The sequence below is a fragment of the Tamandua tetradactyla genome, chromosome 2 (genome assembly GCF_023851605.1).
Source record: "Tamandua tetradactyla isolate mTamTet1 chromosome 2, mTamTet1.pri, whole genome shotgun sequence".
Taxonomy (NCBI): domain Eukaryota; kingdom Metazoa; phylum Chordata; class Mammalia; order Pilosa; family Myrmecophagidae; genus Tamandua; species Tamandua tetradactyla.
The window spans coordinates 94,579,545-94,595,359 of record NC_135328.1 but is presented as its reverse complement, the minus strand read 5'-3'; the positions used below and the strand labels follow the sequence as shown (position 1 = coordinate 94,595,359).

Sequence of the window (15,815 nt, the reverse complement as noted above, 5' to 3'; positions counted from 1 at the left end):
TAAAGTAGGTGATATTAATCTTATTCCACAGAGTTTAAGTAATTTGGCCAAGGTCAAACTGCTAGTTAGCGGCCATGCTGGAATTCAAACCCAGGGTTGTTGATTCCAAAGTTCAAGTTCTTAAGGAATAACATAATACCATAAACCAGGCTAGCCAGAAAAGCAGTCATAGAACACAGTGCTGAAATATAAATTTGAGAATGCAGTTGTGAAAAGCTTCAGAAGTATCCTAAATTTTAAGCTTCCTCACAGCAAAGCCTACAGCAGTCTTGTGGCACATCGTGGCACTCAAATATTTCTTAAATGCCTTTGCCAAATAAGCAATGATATCATGAGGAATCCTGAAGATTATGACCCAGAGAAACAGAAAACTCTGAGCTATTTGAAAAAAAAATCTAAAAAACCTACTTTTTAGAGGATTCTAATAGTCCACATTTAGAAATAGTTTAAAATGAATCTAGATTTATTCCTAAGATATTAGGATCACATTCTATATTTTAGATTCTTCCTCTTTCTATTAACAAGCATTAAGAGCCTAGTATTTAGATACTTTGGTAACTGAATCTTAGAAGTCACCACTAGTATTCAAATCTCAGTTTAAAACTTGTAAATATTTAGTGTTCTCCTTTCATCTGACTGAGACTCTCTTAATATGCATTTTTTGTTCTATTTCATGGGCCAGTAGTTATGAAAGCAGATCAAGAATACAGTTAACTCTAGAAGTTGCTTTTCTTCAATTAGCACGAAGCAAAATTAATTTAATGCATTGTACTGTAAGACTTTTAATACAGACTAAACAGTAACATTAAATAAAATCATGAATTAAAAATAAGGAACTTTTAGACAAAAATGCAAGAGCTAACTAATATTTCATCAGACCTTTGTTTATCATATCTCCTTTTTTATTGAAGGTGAGGATAAATCCAAAGGGAACAGTTTTACAAGAAAGGTCTGTCTGTAGGGATTTAACTTGTTAAGAGCAAATGACAAATGGCTTTTCCATTATAGAGAACCTACTTCTGTTTTATATAAATGTATCCTTTCAGATTTGGTATCACAAATGAGACTGGCAAGGTCATCAGGTTACCACTGGAAAGTTCTATTATTTGCCATTTTCTTGATCTTTCTTAGATGGACTATGTCAAATAATTAACTGTCTTACTACTCAAATTTTTCATTTTTATCATTAAGCAGAATAGCAAAACTAAGTTCAACCCTGACCTCAAAGGTTCACTTTTAAAACACAGAGAGAAGGGGGTGGTGGTGGGGGCAATAAGACAAAATCTTGGAATTACTTACTCCTGCCGAAGTCTTATACTATTAATCAGTGGACAACATACACTTCCAAAAACTCAAATAAGGAAAAGAAGAAGTCATATAATATAGCATGGCTGATGGTAATGATTCTGGTTACTATGGAGTAAAGGAAAGTCCCTTCACATATTCATTTGGTTGGTTCATTCTTATTTAAGAGCACTGCAACATCTTTAAAGCTCAGCCCGACAACTCTCAGCTTGTTAAACCTATTTCAGTTGCCAGTATTTTACTTTTGTTCTACAAGAGAGTGACCTACAGAAACAAATGTTTCAAATTCAAAACTTCATAATTCAACAGATTTATACAATTTTTAGAATAATTAGAATTACCCTGTACCCTCAAAAAAGTAAATAGGAGCATGCTAGCCCTGATAATTATTTTCACAAATATACTGTGTATGATATACACAGCAAGGGGAAATACATATGATACAGATAAAAATGTAGTATTTTTGGGGGGCGGGAGATGGGGGGAAGTGCATGGGCGAGGAATCGAACCCAGGTCTCCCATATGGCAGGCAAGAATTCTACCACTGAACTATCCTTGCACCCCCCTCCATTATCTTTTTTTTTTTTTTGCATGGGCAGGCACCTGGAATTGAACCCAGGTCTCCAGCATGGCAGGCAAGAATTCTGCCATGAGCCACCATCGCAATGCCCTCCATTATCTTTTTTTTTAAATGTTTGTTTTTGTTTTTTTATATGGGTAGGCACCGGGAACGGAACCCAGGTCTTCAGCATGGCAGGTGAGAATTCTGCCACTGAGCCACCATTGCCTGCCCAGACTCCATTATCTTTAGTTTTGTAGGATTACACATTTACGTTTCGTTCAAACACTGTTTGGTTGATTTTTATACAGGTTTTCTCTTGCACATATTACAGCTTCTACTTTTGGAAAGCTTAAATACATGAAAATCTATTATGTGGGATCACTTAACTTAGAAGTTTCCTAATGTCAGACAGAATTAAATATAACCCTTTGAAAAACGAAATGGTAGTTTCGTTACAGGACAATATCACTAATTAGTGCATCACTTTGGTTATATCACTTTACCATTGAGTATTAGTTATTAGTCTGTGGTAAAAATATTTAAAAAGACTGGCACCAAATATCTTAAGTCTATTGAATACTAAAACTTTCTACTTGAACTTCTGGATCAAAGTTTAGCAAAGTCAAGTCATGTAAACTAAAAAAAGAAAAGAAAAGACAATGCAGACACTATATAGTATAATGTACTTCTCATGCTTTAAAATTTAATTAGATTCAAACAACAAGGAAATATCTGCTATTAAATAAAGAGATTTAGGTCTAAATTTTATATGGTTTATTAAAATGCCATTAATCACTATTTGGTATACATACTTGTCTGCTCATTACAGGATCATTTCCAACATGAGTAGCAGATTTTTTCCAATTGACTTCAGCATTAGAAAATGAGCTTCTTTCATACCTGTCTGGCCTCAGTCAAACAAAAAACTAAGGGGATTGCCTCATTCCCTGAAGACAGTGAATCAGAAAATATTAAACTATAGTGAATGATATCGTAAATTACCATTAACAGGCTGCTAATTTTTCAGCTCCTGTCAATGGATCTCTATGTCTTATTACAAACAACTCACGGTATGTTCCACTAACCAGACAGCTAATTTTGAAGGGGCTATTCCAGGAGCCAGTTGGTTCTCTTCCCTTATTGACTTATAAGAGAGCCCCGAACTTTACCCAATCTACCCACAAACAAGTTAAAACAATGATTTACAAAAGATTAACCACATTTCACCCCTGAGAGGTATGTTTCAAGACAAGTTTTTTTCCTGTGTCCTGCAAACATAGGCAGCTATCCTTTTACTTGCTCCCTCTTTTAGTGATAGGTCAGATTTCAATTAGAGTAAGCTTGGAATTATTAAACAAAAGACTTGACCAGCAACTGAGAACAAGTTTCCTGATTTAGAAATGCTGTGCCAAGAGGAAACAAGAAGATAAATCAGTTTTAAATATTTTTGTCTTAAACATAATGTAAGCATTGTTACAAGTCTACACTGAGTCTACATGAGGTTTAAATTTTTTCAAAGCAACACAACATAAAGAAGGATTCAAGTTAATTTCAATAAACAAAGTATTTCAACTTATACAGCTTTAAATAAAAGGCACTAATTGTAAACCTGGGTGATGCATAAGTGGAAGTTCATTATATTAATGCAAGTTTTAAATGCTCCATAATTAAAAAATTTTTAAAACTGTATAGGTTTATAGTATACAGTTTTCTACTATATATTGACTTCTCAGATGTAGACTGCTTTAGATACATCTATCAAAGTAGTATTTCAATTAAATAAATTAATTTTATATAACATGTATACTAATATTGTATTAGTTTATAATAATAAAATAATTACAAGATAACCCCAGATGCAATATCTAAATTTATTGTTTTTCTATATATGACATTTAATATTAGTCATACCCCACACAGTAAGTCAAGGGTCCCAGAGCTTTATTGTAAATATTTCCAACAAATTAAAAAATATATATATCGTGCCCATAAAGAAACTAATCTTTTCATCATCTTTTCCTATTAGTTAAAATAAAAATAGGCCCAAAAAGACTGCTCATCCAACACATTATTTCACCAGTCATACTTTGATTTATCCATTTTACCTTTTTAAATCTTTATTTCTAAATTCTCCACTAATTTCATCCAATTACATTATTCATTCATTTTTCCACTACTTTCATCCAATTCCTACTCTTCTTTTTCATCCTCATTGATTCCCAAATGTTATCTGTCGTTTTTGTAGCCTTCTAAATTTTAAACCTTAAAAAAATAAGTCCACATAGCTAGGATATGTACTTTTGCATTTAATACCTCATTTTTCTCTCTTCTTTCACAATATCACTTCAAATTCAATAGAAGTCTGAGTCATCTCAGGATTCCTAAATTTGCCAAAATAACACTGGCACTTAATACACATTGATTTAAATCCTTCAATTCTCCATTTAATTGGAAAGCTAAAGCGCAATGATTTAAAACTAAAGGCTTACAGACTAATGCATTCAATGATCTTCCATGTCCCTGCTAGACTGTTTTTAAATCAAATATTAGCAAGACTGCCATTAATAGTAGTAGCATTATTATTAGATATGCTGAATTCGGCAAACTGAGTTTCTTACATAGCTCCTAAAGTGACCTTTTTCTCAACATTATATTATCGCTGTTCACACTCTAGTTTTTCCAACAGTCTGACCCTGCCCCTTAATCACACTTATTCTTATTTCATTCCTTCAAATTAAGGTATTGTTCTCGGCATGGTATGCCATCTATTGGCCTACTTCCTAAGGTTTGTAAACCAAATGGTAAACTGGCACTTCTTCCAAAACTCACATATAATGAATTGCATTGCACAAGACTGTGCTATAGCACATTTGGGAAATTCTAAAAGACAATGGAAATTAACAAAAACACAATTTAATGAAGAGTCTTAATATTATCCAAGTGAGAAGCTTTTATTAAGGGCAGCATGACTGAAGGTCAAATATCAGGAGTGGACTATAAGGATGACCGCAATGACCTCCTCTGATCTATATCTCTGGTCCATGGTCACATGTATTTCTATCCACCCTAGCAAAAGCTTATGCATGTCAAACCAAACAAGACATTCAAAGACATCTTCCAGCTTCAAAGATGAAAAAAATTCTACCTCACTTCCAAGCCATATGACTCTCAAACCTTGGCTGAAATATAAATCCACATCTATTATTCAGCTCTACTCATTCAACATTATTTAAAAGGTTTTAAGTTTCAAAATTCAGCAGACTTCTAAAAATAAAGGAACAGATCAAATGTTGATTCAGCAATACAATTTAAGTTACTATAATCGGAATGAACTACAATTTTTGTGTTTAACTACAATTGAACTCAACCTCAGCATTTATAGCCTTTGTTAACTAAAGGTAGCCTCTAAAAATCATACGATGTGAGGTACTAATAAAAATTGTTCCCAAAAGCACACAAAGGTCATTCAAAGAACTTAAATCAAACCTTTTCCCTAATTTTAACCTCTTTAAAGAAAAGAGAATCGGGATGAGAACACTGAATGCTCCAAATATTGTTTCAAGATATGTGTATACAAAATTTAATGAGCAAAATGCACCAAGCAAAATGTACATTATATTGAATTTGTAAAGCCAACATAACAAAGCTAAATTTTTTAAGTACACCCTAAAACTACATAAAGTGACTTTTTAAAACAAAATGTTTAAAAATGCCCTTTAGAAGTATGCAATAAGATCATGTTGTAAAATGAAGAATCTTTAAGTTTACTTGGTTTCTGTGTATTATTTCTCATGTTCGGTTTACATTGGGACATGACAAAATACATATCGCACCTTTAAGTGGTAAACCTGAGTTTCAGATTACTTAATACTCTTATTGTTTTTAATTAACGGCCCTTTAGCTAACATTTCATTAAAACTCATCTCTAAGACTTTCGTCAGATATAGTCAGATTTCCATCAGTGAAAGCCTGGTTTAACAGATTGTACTTTGGTGCTTCAAAATGGCAGCATAAATAGGAATAAAAGAAAACCTTGGGTTCTACATACATACATACATAATACACACACACACATACAAAACCATCTGTCCAAAGCAAATACACAGAAGTAGATTTACGGCATCACTTCCACACCTGGCACATGAACTAGATTTCCTCACTACTTTCTTTTATTTCTACCTTTCTAAATCTGTGCATAACTAAATCACAATATAGATTCCTCAGAAAGAGGTTATTATTGCATATCCACTAATGTTGTAAAGGAGACCATACCCACAATCAGTCAGTCTTTAGGAGAAAAGGGATCTCTGACAGAAATAAAATAACAGCCAACCTCTTCCCATAAAAGTATACATCCTCTGCATAGTACTGAAGCAGAAATGGAAATAGATCTGGAAGAAAGGCTGGGTCAGTTGGGTGGCTTCTGTCTCTTCCTCCCCATGCCCCCAATTCTCAACCTCAACCCACCACCACCACCAAAACATCACACTCCAAGAGAATAAACTGGAGAGAATATACAATGCACTGTTATCTAACAAAGGAAAAGGGATATAATTACCAAATGTATCTGCTACTTCCTGCCTCCTTCCAGCAATCCTCCCAACCCCAACCATGTGAAATAAGCACCAAAGAAACTTAACAAGCAAAGAATTTTTAAAATGGTTTTGCACATTAAGGTAACTCTGCTGACAGAGATTCAAGAGGCTCAGATAGATACATTTTAAGGATAATTGTTATTACACTGAAATGTATGAATGCTATCAAGCATTCAAATCTGAAACATAGTTCAGAAACTTGAAAATGTTTATACTATTCAACAAAAAATAGTACTCTAAAATAATTACAAAGAGCAACAGTAATTCCAAACTAGTAATCGTTTATACATTCTCCTATTAGGCTGCTAAAAGAGCTGAGCTATAGCAGAATATATACCTTACCCTGAATTAATGCAAAAATGCTTCCTCTCCTAGCCTGCCATACTCAAAAATTTTTATTAGTTTACCCACCAAATTAACATTAAAATAAAGTTTTATGAAAAGGCATACTTCTTGACCAAAACACATAAATTTTCTTCTAGCAAACCTGAAAACAACTAATACTTATCTAAGTATAAATACTTCAGAAAAAAAGCAGTAATTATTCTCAATGGAAAAATACAAAAAAAATACTAGTGTAGATCATGACAATGCTTCCCAGAGAAAGGCTCCAAAGTAACCCAAAGGCCATCAGAACCTGCCAGACTCCTTGACAGGACTTTAGCTCTTTTCAAAACCCAGCTGAATAGCATCCAGGAAAAAGCCAAGGCTTTAATAACTGGGAAAGGATTGTTGAAAAATGAGATAAACAGGTACCTAAATTAATTTTGATTATTTCTAATGAAAGCTTCTCCCCTTTTCTCTCCCCATCCCTTCGTCCCTGTCCAGCCCTCAAACTGCATATCCACATACTCAGGAATTTATGTTCTGTTTTAAATATCTCATTGGTGAGCAACAGGCAGGAGCCCCAACTGTCAGACACATGTTTGGCACACATATACAGAGGTGATTTAGACATGATTTCAAGCTGTGAGACTCAACTAATCATATGTAGGGGCGGAAATGTTGCACCTGGCAACAGCTCCCTACAGGGGCCACTGAAATGGTGGGACCTTCTGAAACACTGCCAAAGATGTGGTGTATTATTCTCAGACCTAAGCTCTGAGTATTCTTTATTATTTTCATCTAAAGCAACAAACAAGGAACATTATAGCTTTGTGAGACCATCAGTAAAGGACACACCAATTTTTGGAACCATGTTATTAGCATGTTTTCCCTTTCCCAGTGTCAATCTTACCATAGAATCAAACTATTAGTGCTTGAAAAGCTTGAGATCACACAACCCAACTGTTTCACTTTAAAGATAGAGAAGCTCAGAGAATTAAATGACTAGTTAAAGATTTTACAGTTAGTGACAGACTGAGTACCAGGACAGAACCTTTTCTCCTCTTTACCCTCCTTTGTCTGGAACTTTTGAAGTCCTTCATTTCTCAGAGTAGTGCCCCTCTCTCCTGTCTCCATTACCTCTCAAAATATACATCTCCTCTCACCAAATAATGCACTTTTATTTTCAGGCCAGCTGTCTTGGTCTCTTAGTTTTCCTAGACCCAGCTCCTATTATCCTCTACCCATATTTTGCCTAAAGAGGAAGCATCAAGAACTTCTGGTCATCTTCACTACACACTGTAAAACGAAGGCAAACAGCATAGACTAGGTACCACTGCTTCTAATTAAAAAGAAAAAAAAAGTGAGAAGGAAAAATCCAGGAGTTAAGAGCCAGCAACAGGCAGGAAAATGTGACTGTACAATCACAATATTTCTGGACTAAAGAATTAACCCTAAGGCACTTAGCCAAAGGCCAGTACCTAGCCAGAAGTAGGGGAAAAACCTTCCCAAAAACATGGTTGGATTACATCACTATTGGAACAAGGATAGGTATTTGTTAAGAGGTAGTCAGATAGATAGAAATTCAAAGTAATAAATGTTTGGGAATGGCAAGAATAATATATAAATTTACCATCTAAGTCACATTTCCTAGCCTTTTCCTAAATATTTCTTTAAGAATCTGTCATATGCATTGGAGAAACAAAGCAGAAGAGATGGCTGAGCTGACAGCTTAATTTATATGTTGGGGGAATTATGAATAAAAATAATGTAAAGAGGTAATAAAATTAATTAAACATTAAAGGGGAGGATGGGAATGGGTAAGATGAGGGCCACAGGAAAAAGCCTGTATAACAGGCAATGCTTCAGCAAAAAAATATGACCTAGTATCAAGTCAATTTTCATTTGGAATGTATAAATCATTTTTCTGATTTTAGAAAGATGAGGGCCATTTAGAGCTCTTTAAAATCAAAATGCTCACACACAAAAAATAGAAATACAGCCAGTTAATGAATAGCAACCTTATAGAAACCAACCTGAAACTGCTTCTTTAAACATCTTTAACATCCAAAGGAAAGGCGCCAATGATTACATTTGTCCTATTTTCATATTGTATATTATACTAGATTATGTTCCAACGTACCCTTACAAAACTCAAGATGGGAGTTTGCAAATTATCCCAAAATTATTTATTGCTGCAGGTATATGAGTTGTAACTTCACATACTTTTCTACCCTTAGTTAAATAATAATCATTCTAAGCAGTATAAAATTGTAGGAAAAATTTCTTGATGAACTCTTCACACAACCAGCTAGGCTATTTACTGTCCTCATTATATGTATCAATAACAACATTTAGTATAAACTTTATAAGGTTCAAAATATTTTCAAATTTATTCACACACAGCAGATATGAAAAAGAAAACATAAATTGGACAATGAAATGGACAATAGGAAGGTGTAACAGTTTATGAAATGTTGCATCATTAGTTCTTAGTCTAAGATCCTTGGACCAAGAATTCTGCAAAAGTAGTTAAAGGATTCCATTATTTTTGGGTTTTTTTTTTTTAACCCATAATCAAGCCACAGAGTAACACTAAAACATAACTTGGGCTAACATTCTGTGTGATGATAAAACTGGTTATCAAATGGTAATCCTTGATTGATAGTTTCATGTCTTTGATTTATTCAATAAAGATGGGAAGAAGGAATAATTTCTTGAGTGAGAAAAAAGTCTTTCAAAACCTAGGGTTCATTTGGAAAGGAGGTGGTCAGAGGAATATACTGAGAGGATCCTTGGGCAGCAAAAAGATTAGAATACTTCTCAGTATTCCTTAGAAATAATAGCAAGCATGCATTGAGTACATATTCTCTGTGAAACACTAAGCAAAGCACATTACATGAGTTATCTGCTTTTAATTCTCATAAAACCCCATAAGAGCAAGTACTAGTGATCCTATTTTCCAGATGAGGAAACTGAGGCACAGTGAAGGTTAAATATTTTGTCCAAGATAATATACTTACATGGAACCTGACTTCAAAGCCTGTGTTCTTAAACAATATACTTATCCCATCCATATTTAAAAAACAAAACACATATCTATTTCTGGATACCTTAAACACAATTCAAGCTTTTAACTGATTTATTTTCATTAAATATATCTAGCCCTTTGATATGAAATATAAAACTTCAAAGAAAAAGGTTTTTAAACACTATAACAAGTCATTTATAAATTTTAAAATTTTAGTGACATAAGTGTACCAGTAAATTGTAGGATTACATTAGAAAACCATTTTAGAATTTTAAAATATTGCTATTTTTCATTGATGTTTTCGATTCTTTGCAGCATTACAACACATGAAATGCTATGCCTTAGTATGAAGTTACTTTTAAGAAGTATCCCAAGTAGCTAAGAAATATTCCAAATAGCTGATTGTAGTTAAGCATGGATTAACAATACAGATAAATCCACCATTTGGGCAAAAATTTCCACAATATAACCGTGAAACTATCTGTCTAAACCTACTTGACAAAGATACCAAATATCACTGTTTCAGTATATGTCTTTTACAGCATATACTGCTTGGAAAGAAAGTCAATGGAAAAAGAAGCCCAAAAGATTGGATTCAATAGACCTCCTGAAAAAATACTAGTTACAGAAAGCAATATATGACCATTCCCAGTTTAGAAGTGTACGGCATTGAGTAAGGCTAAAAGTCTAAAACTCTTAAAATAATAAAGTCAAACTAAATAACCAAACCAGACTATTCAATAACATGAAGTGGGGATTGAGTTCTCTCTAGGTAGATTTTGATATTACCATTATAATTGATTTTATTATCCTGATAAGAATACACAATATATTTAGATGTGCCAACAACGTCAAACTCATGGATTACAAAGCCATACTGGCAAAAAAGTGTGATTCTCAAGTTAAACTAAGTTTTTGAGACAGAAATTTAAATGCCCGCTTAAGAAGATGATAAACATATGTGCCTTTAGGGCTAATGATAATATTCAGACTATGCCAAAGAGATCAATCTTGATATCGTTATATGTTGTGCTAATATATATTAGTACAAGAGAGACAGGCTTTAACATGAAACTGCCAATTAAGATGCTATATTAAATTTTAAACTCCATTGAAACAAGGCTATTATAAGCATGAATGCATATATAATTGAAATTTTTATTTAAATGAAAGTTCTAATCAGTCCACATTCTTTGTGATAATATCTCATGTTGCAAACAGCACAGCACCCTCTGGTGCATGTGTTATAAGACATATAAAATTCCCACAAAAGGGATAGAATCATAGAGCAAAACTGAACCTTACAGATTTAACAGGCTTATACTGTTTTAGTTACTCCTGTAGTTCAATCCTTAAAAATAACTTACATTTTAAAAGAGGACTAAAAACTTTATATCATCAATTGAAATAGGTCAGAAAAAATGTTAGTTTGAAAATATTTAAAACATTAAAACAAGAACAGAAAACATTTTTCACATATAAAATTCAAATTAAAACAATGCAGTCAAAAAGAATTCTGTAAGTAAGGATGAGAATGGTAAAAGTTAACTTGTCCTGTTAACCAAATTTCACTTTATTCAAATCTGCCTTGGCTTTCTGCATCAAATAAATCTTACTCCACGAGTGTGTAAAGTGCTTCTGAGCGCTTTTTCTGAATTCAGAGTGAATTTACCATTATTAATAAGAATTGGTTAAGTGTTTTGTGAAAGGACCTATAACTCATACATCTTGAAAACAGAATGATAATCAGCGATAGAAGCTGTTGTCTCTGAATCTTGATTAGAGCAGTTCAGAACTTTCACTTAAAAAAATAAAAAGGCCCTCTTGCTAGGAAAATAATTAACTCTAAAAGTAGATTTTACTGACAACAAAAGGAAAGGATGCCACCTGCTTTAGACAACGCTTTTGTGAACCACTGGAAGTCCCAACACAAAGCACTAGAAATGAAAGTGACACCTGTTTAAAGCAGCCATCTGTCCCTAACAAGCTAGATCTAGTCATATTCACTGAATCTTGGATTTCCAAAATATGGGAACACTATGCACCTGTGAACAGAGAAGAATTTAAAACCTGTTTTGCCTCTCAGAGCATACAGCAAATAGAGTTAAATGCCAATAATTAAGGAAACTATTTTTAAAGGAACTGAGAGAAAACATTGAGGATTTTTAGCCTAAACTCAGTGTAAATCAAAATAGCTAGCACACTCCTCACAATTTAAAAATTTACTTGTATATTCTCATTTCTTGCAACATATTCTCCACTATAGATATCAAGAACAAAGTAGCATTCCTACTAAATTGTTAAAGTGTTTTTTAACTCTTCCCACAGATCTGATGCTAATTATACATCCTTTTAAACACAAACACACTTTAAAATTTGAAAAGCAAAATGATATAGTCCATCTACTGATTTTTTTCCATTGGAAGTTTAGAGGAAAAGTACACACAATGCCAACTTTTTCAATATTGAAAAATATTACCCAGAAGTAACATACACCAGCACTTAAATAAAGCATTGATTGAATCTATCTTGATTTTATTTGTTCTTTTTTAATTTTTTAGTAAAATAATTTACATTAAATTTGTTTAGGGTAAATCCTTTCTTTTTGCTTGGATTAAAGTATGTTAACCTTATTAGTCTATAAATCTTTTATTTGGGAACCCAAGTAGAGAATAAGTCTATTTGAATTCTGGGGGAATAATACAAAATGTTTTAAATTAGGCATAATTATCCCAATTAAAGAAACACTGTAGATTGATACAAAAACTGTTAGGAATGCATTTTAGTTTATTTCTTGTAAACACATTACACAAATATACCTATACCATTTAAAGCAATTCTTAGGCAAAACAATCCATAAAGATTGAGACAGACATTATGACATGCATTGAACCACAGATATTCGTTCAGTTATGCAAACAGGTTATAAGTGATTCCTATGTAATAGTTTTAGTTTCCAGCTTGGTCACTTTCACAGACTCCCATTAGTCTAAAAACTGAGAACATGAGAGAATACCAGTATATAATATGGTCCCTGTTAGAAAAAATATTTAAAAAAGAATCAATATCTTGTTTTGGATTAAAATATATTAAATTTATTAGTCCTTAAACCTTTTGAGTGCGTTAATGCTACATATTTACTATTGTGTTTAATTTTAAAATTACCAATTATAAGTATTTCTGGTAATTATTTAACCAATCCATATGAATAATGCCACTTACTGAGCCCAAAGCATCTCAAAGAGCAACTTTTATTCTATATATATGTTTTGAAAAATAGGCATGTAATAGAATTCAAGTTCTACTCTCTGATTTGAATGAAAACCTAAATTTATAGAAAACCTGATATGTATAATAAATGAAATGCCCTCCAAAATTTTTTAGACAGTGTAAATAAATAAACAAAACCATTAAGTTATAGTATATAATCTACTCAACTAAAAATCTATTGAAAAGTCAATGGCATAAGGTCTAAAACTGCCTCAAGACAGCAAAACTCCTATTAACTTCAGAGAGAGTTTATAGGAGCCAGGAGCTTCACCATCCAAAAGTGTTCAGGCATTTGACACTCATCTGAACAGAAGAAAAAAATACAAGTTAGTATTAGAGATTTGCATGGAACCCGGGTTGGGAGGGGATGGGTAAATATAAATATTAAGGAATTTGATTTTTCTGAAAAGGACTTCTTTCAGAACAAAATATTCATTTTGAAAAGCATTCACAAGGAAATGAATTGAAAGGGTGAAAGTTTCTTTAAACCCCCAACTCTTATTCCACAAAATATTAGCCTTAACAGCATTACAGTTACCCAACCTGCTCACTGGCAATCTCAAGAATAATTAACACTGTCACACACTGCACTGTGAGTTCAATCAATATGTTTCATGGTAGAATAATATTTAAATCAGTATTTTAAAATCCCAAATTGGAAACTTAAATATGTGCAACTATAATAGTACATTTTTTGTGTTTTAGCGCACACTCATCATCAAAATTCTTTAGTGATAATCAATTAATTAAAAGTTAGACTTCAAAATGAACAAATTTAGGGACTCTGTAAAACTGGGTTATCTCTAACCATGAAACCTACTACTTGCGGGCTAAGTACTCAAATCAGAGAAAATTAAATTTTAGTAAGACTTTAAAAAGTTCTCTCTCCTGAGCAAATTTAAGCCACTATCCAAAGAAAACCAAAAAGTAAATAAAAAGAATATGCTAAGTACACACATGCCTAGATCTTAACAACCACAAAGAAAGTGAAATATACACACGTTTCAAGTTGAGAAGCTTCATACATTCTTTATGAACAACTTGACTTCAATTTCAACTCTCAAAGGAAGAGGAACAGAGAAGATGAAAAAAGGAAAGCCTTTTTAAGTACCATAACTGTCACAAATAACATTGTAAACTGAGTTCTCACAAAGCTTTCCTATGTCCTTTCCCTGTTTATCACACACACAGTCTCATACTCTCATACCCACAATGAAAATTGTTAACACTCACTGTAGAGAGAGAGGTTCAAAGTGAAATGGAACCTCACTACTACCCCTCCCACCTCCACATGAAGGATAAAGCACTGTCAATAACTACTAACCGAAGTATCACAGATGCCCTGCATCCGGTTTAAATCACAAGCACACACACGCACACGCACACACAAAAAGAGAGAGAGAGAGAGATAGTCTTAAAAAAAAAAATTCTCTTTCCCAGTGCAGCAAAAAAGAGTCCAGAGAAGAGGCCCCTGGCTTCAATGTGTGTGCCAGGGGTGTGGGGGGAGAAGAAAGAGGGGGAAGGAAGAATGCTGAATGGATATTAAGACTGTTTGCAGCACAAAGAAAACACAGTTTTAAAAGAAAATCGTGAAGCTGACAATGGTGAAAGAGCAGCCCATTTAGCACCAAGCAAAGAGGGGCAAACATGAAGGGGGAACAGACGTGGGAAAAGTTCACCGATGTACGAGGATAAAAATAACAAAACCCATAACAAGGCCCCACAAGTGAACAACAACAACAACACACCACCTCTTGGGTCCTCTCCCCTTGCACTTGGTTGTCTATTTCGATTTTAAAAGAAGCAGGAAACAAGCAGCTTTGAAAAAGAAGAAAATTAAAGAAAGGGGGGAAAAAAACCTCTCTCTTCACCTGACCCTCCTCCTCAGACCAGACCCAAGAGAAAGCTCCACCATCCGCATCGGGAAACTGTGGCTCCCTCTCCCGCTCGGCTCGCAGCCCCCCGAGAGCCCGCTCCATCCCTGAAGTGCGGCGAGCGGAGGGCCGGGGCCGGCGGGCGGGCGGGCTGGTGGCGCGGCGCCCACACCCCCGACCCAGTCGCGGCGCGCAGGGTCCATTGTAAACAAGCCCGGGGGACCGAGCCCCTCGGCAGCAGCGCCCCAGCGGCAGCCCCCGGTGTCAGGAGTGAGACCCCCGCACAGCCACACTCAGCCTGCACACACGAACACACGCACGGACACACGAGTTCACACGCATCCACCACGCTCCCACACACATGTAGAGACCGAAGAATATTCACCTTGGCTGTGGATTATTGTGGTGTTGTTGGTGGGTGATGGAGATGGTGGTGGTGGGGAGGAGGAGGAGGAGGAGGAAGAGGAGGAGGAGGAGGAGAGGAGTAGTTGTTGTTGATGGGTAACAGTCGCCAGGACTACGGTGACTATGGCGCTTGATTCACAAGGCAACGGTTGCTATAACTCACAAAAGAGAGAGAGAGGGAGAGAGAGAGGGAGCGAGGGAGAGGGAGACACTCGCACGGGGAGGGGTGGGGGAGGGAAGAGGGGAGGAGGCGGGCCTGGCGAAGCCGCCGGAAGGGGTGGGCTCAGCGCGCCGTGACAGACAGTCCCCCGGCCGGGGTCTAGGGGGGCTCGAGCTCGGGGATCCGAGGAACGTTCGGAGATTCGCTTAGAGTTGCGGGACTGAGGTCAACAAGCGTCTTCTCGGAGGAACGCTACTACACGCGCGGGCGAGGGTGAAAGAGTCTTGGG

General features: G+C 35.1%; 1 protein-coding gene across 3 annotated transcripts in view; it reads right to left on the bottom strand.

The window, feature by feature from the left end:
- Positions 1-15,593, bottom strand: part of RFX3 (regulatory factor X3) — a 382,072-nt gene extending 366,479 nt beyond the window's left edge. Inside the window, exons 1-2 of one of the 3 annotated variants that reach the window (XM_077148291.1) lie at positions 15,347-15,593; positions 14,089-14,146 (exon numbers count right to left, since the gene is read on the bottom strand). In XM_077148291.1, the coding sequence (XP_077004406.1) occupies positions 14,089-14,110 (22 nt within the window). In that variant the 5' untranslated portion in view covers positions 14,111-14,146; positions 15,347-15,593. The remainder of the gene's footprint in view (positions 1-14,088; positions 14,147-15,346) is intronic. The other 2 variants (XM_077148294.1, XM_077148298.1) reach the window with 2 other exon arrangements.
- Positions 15,594-15,815: the final 222 nt, after the last annotated feature.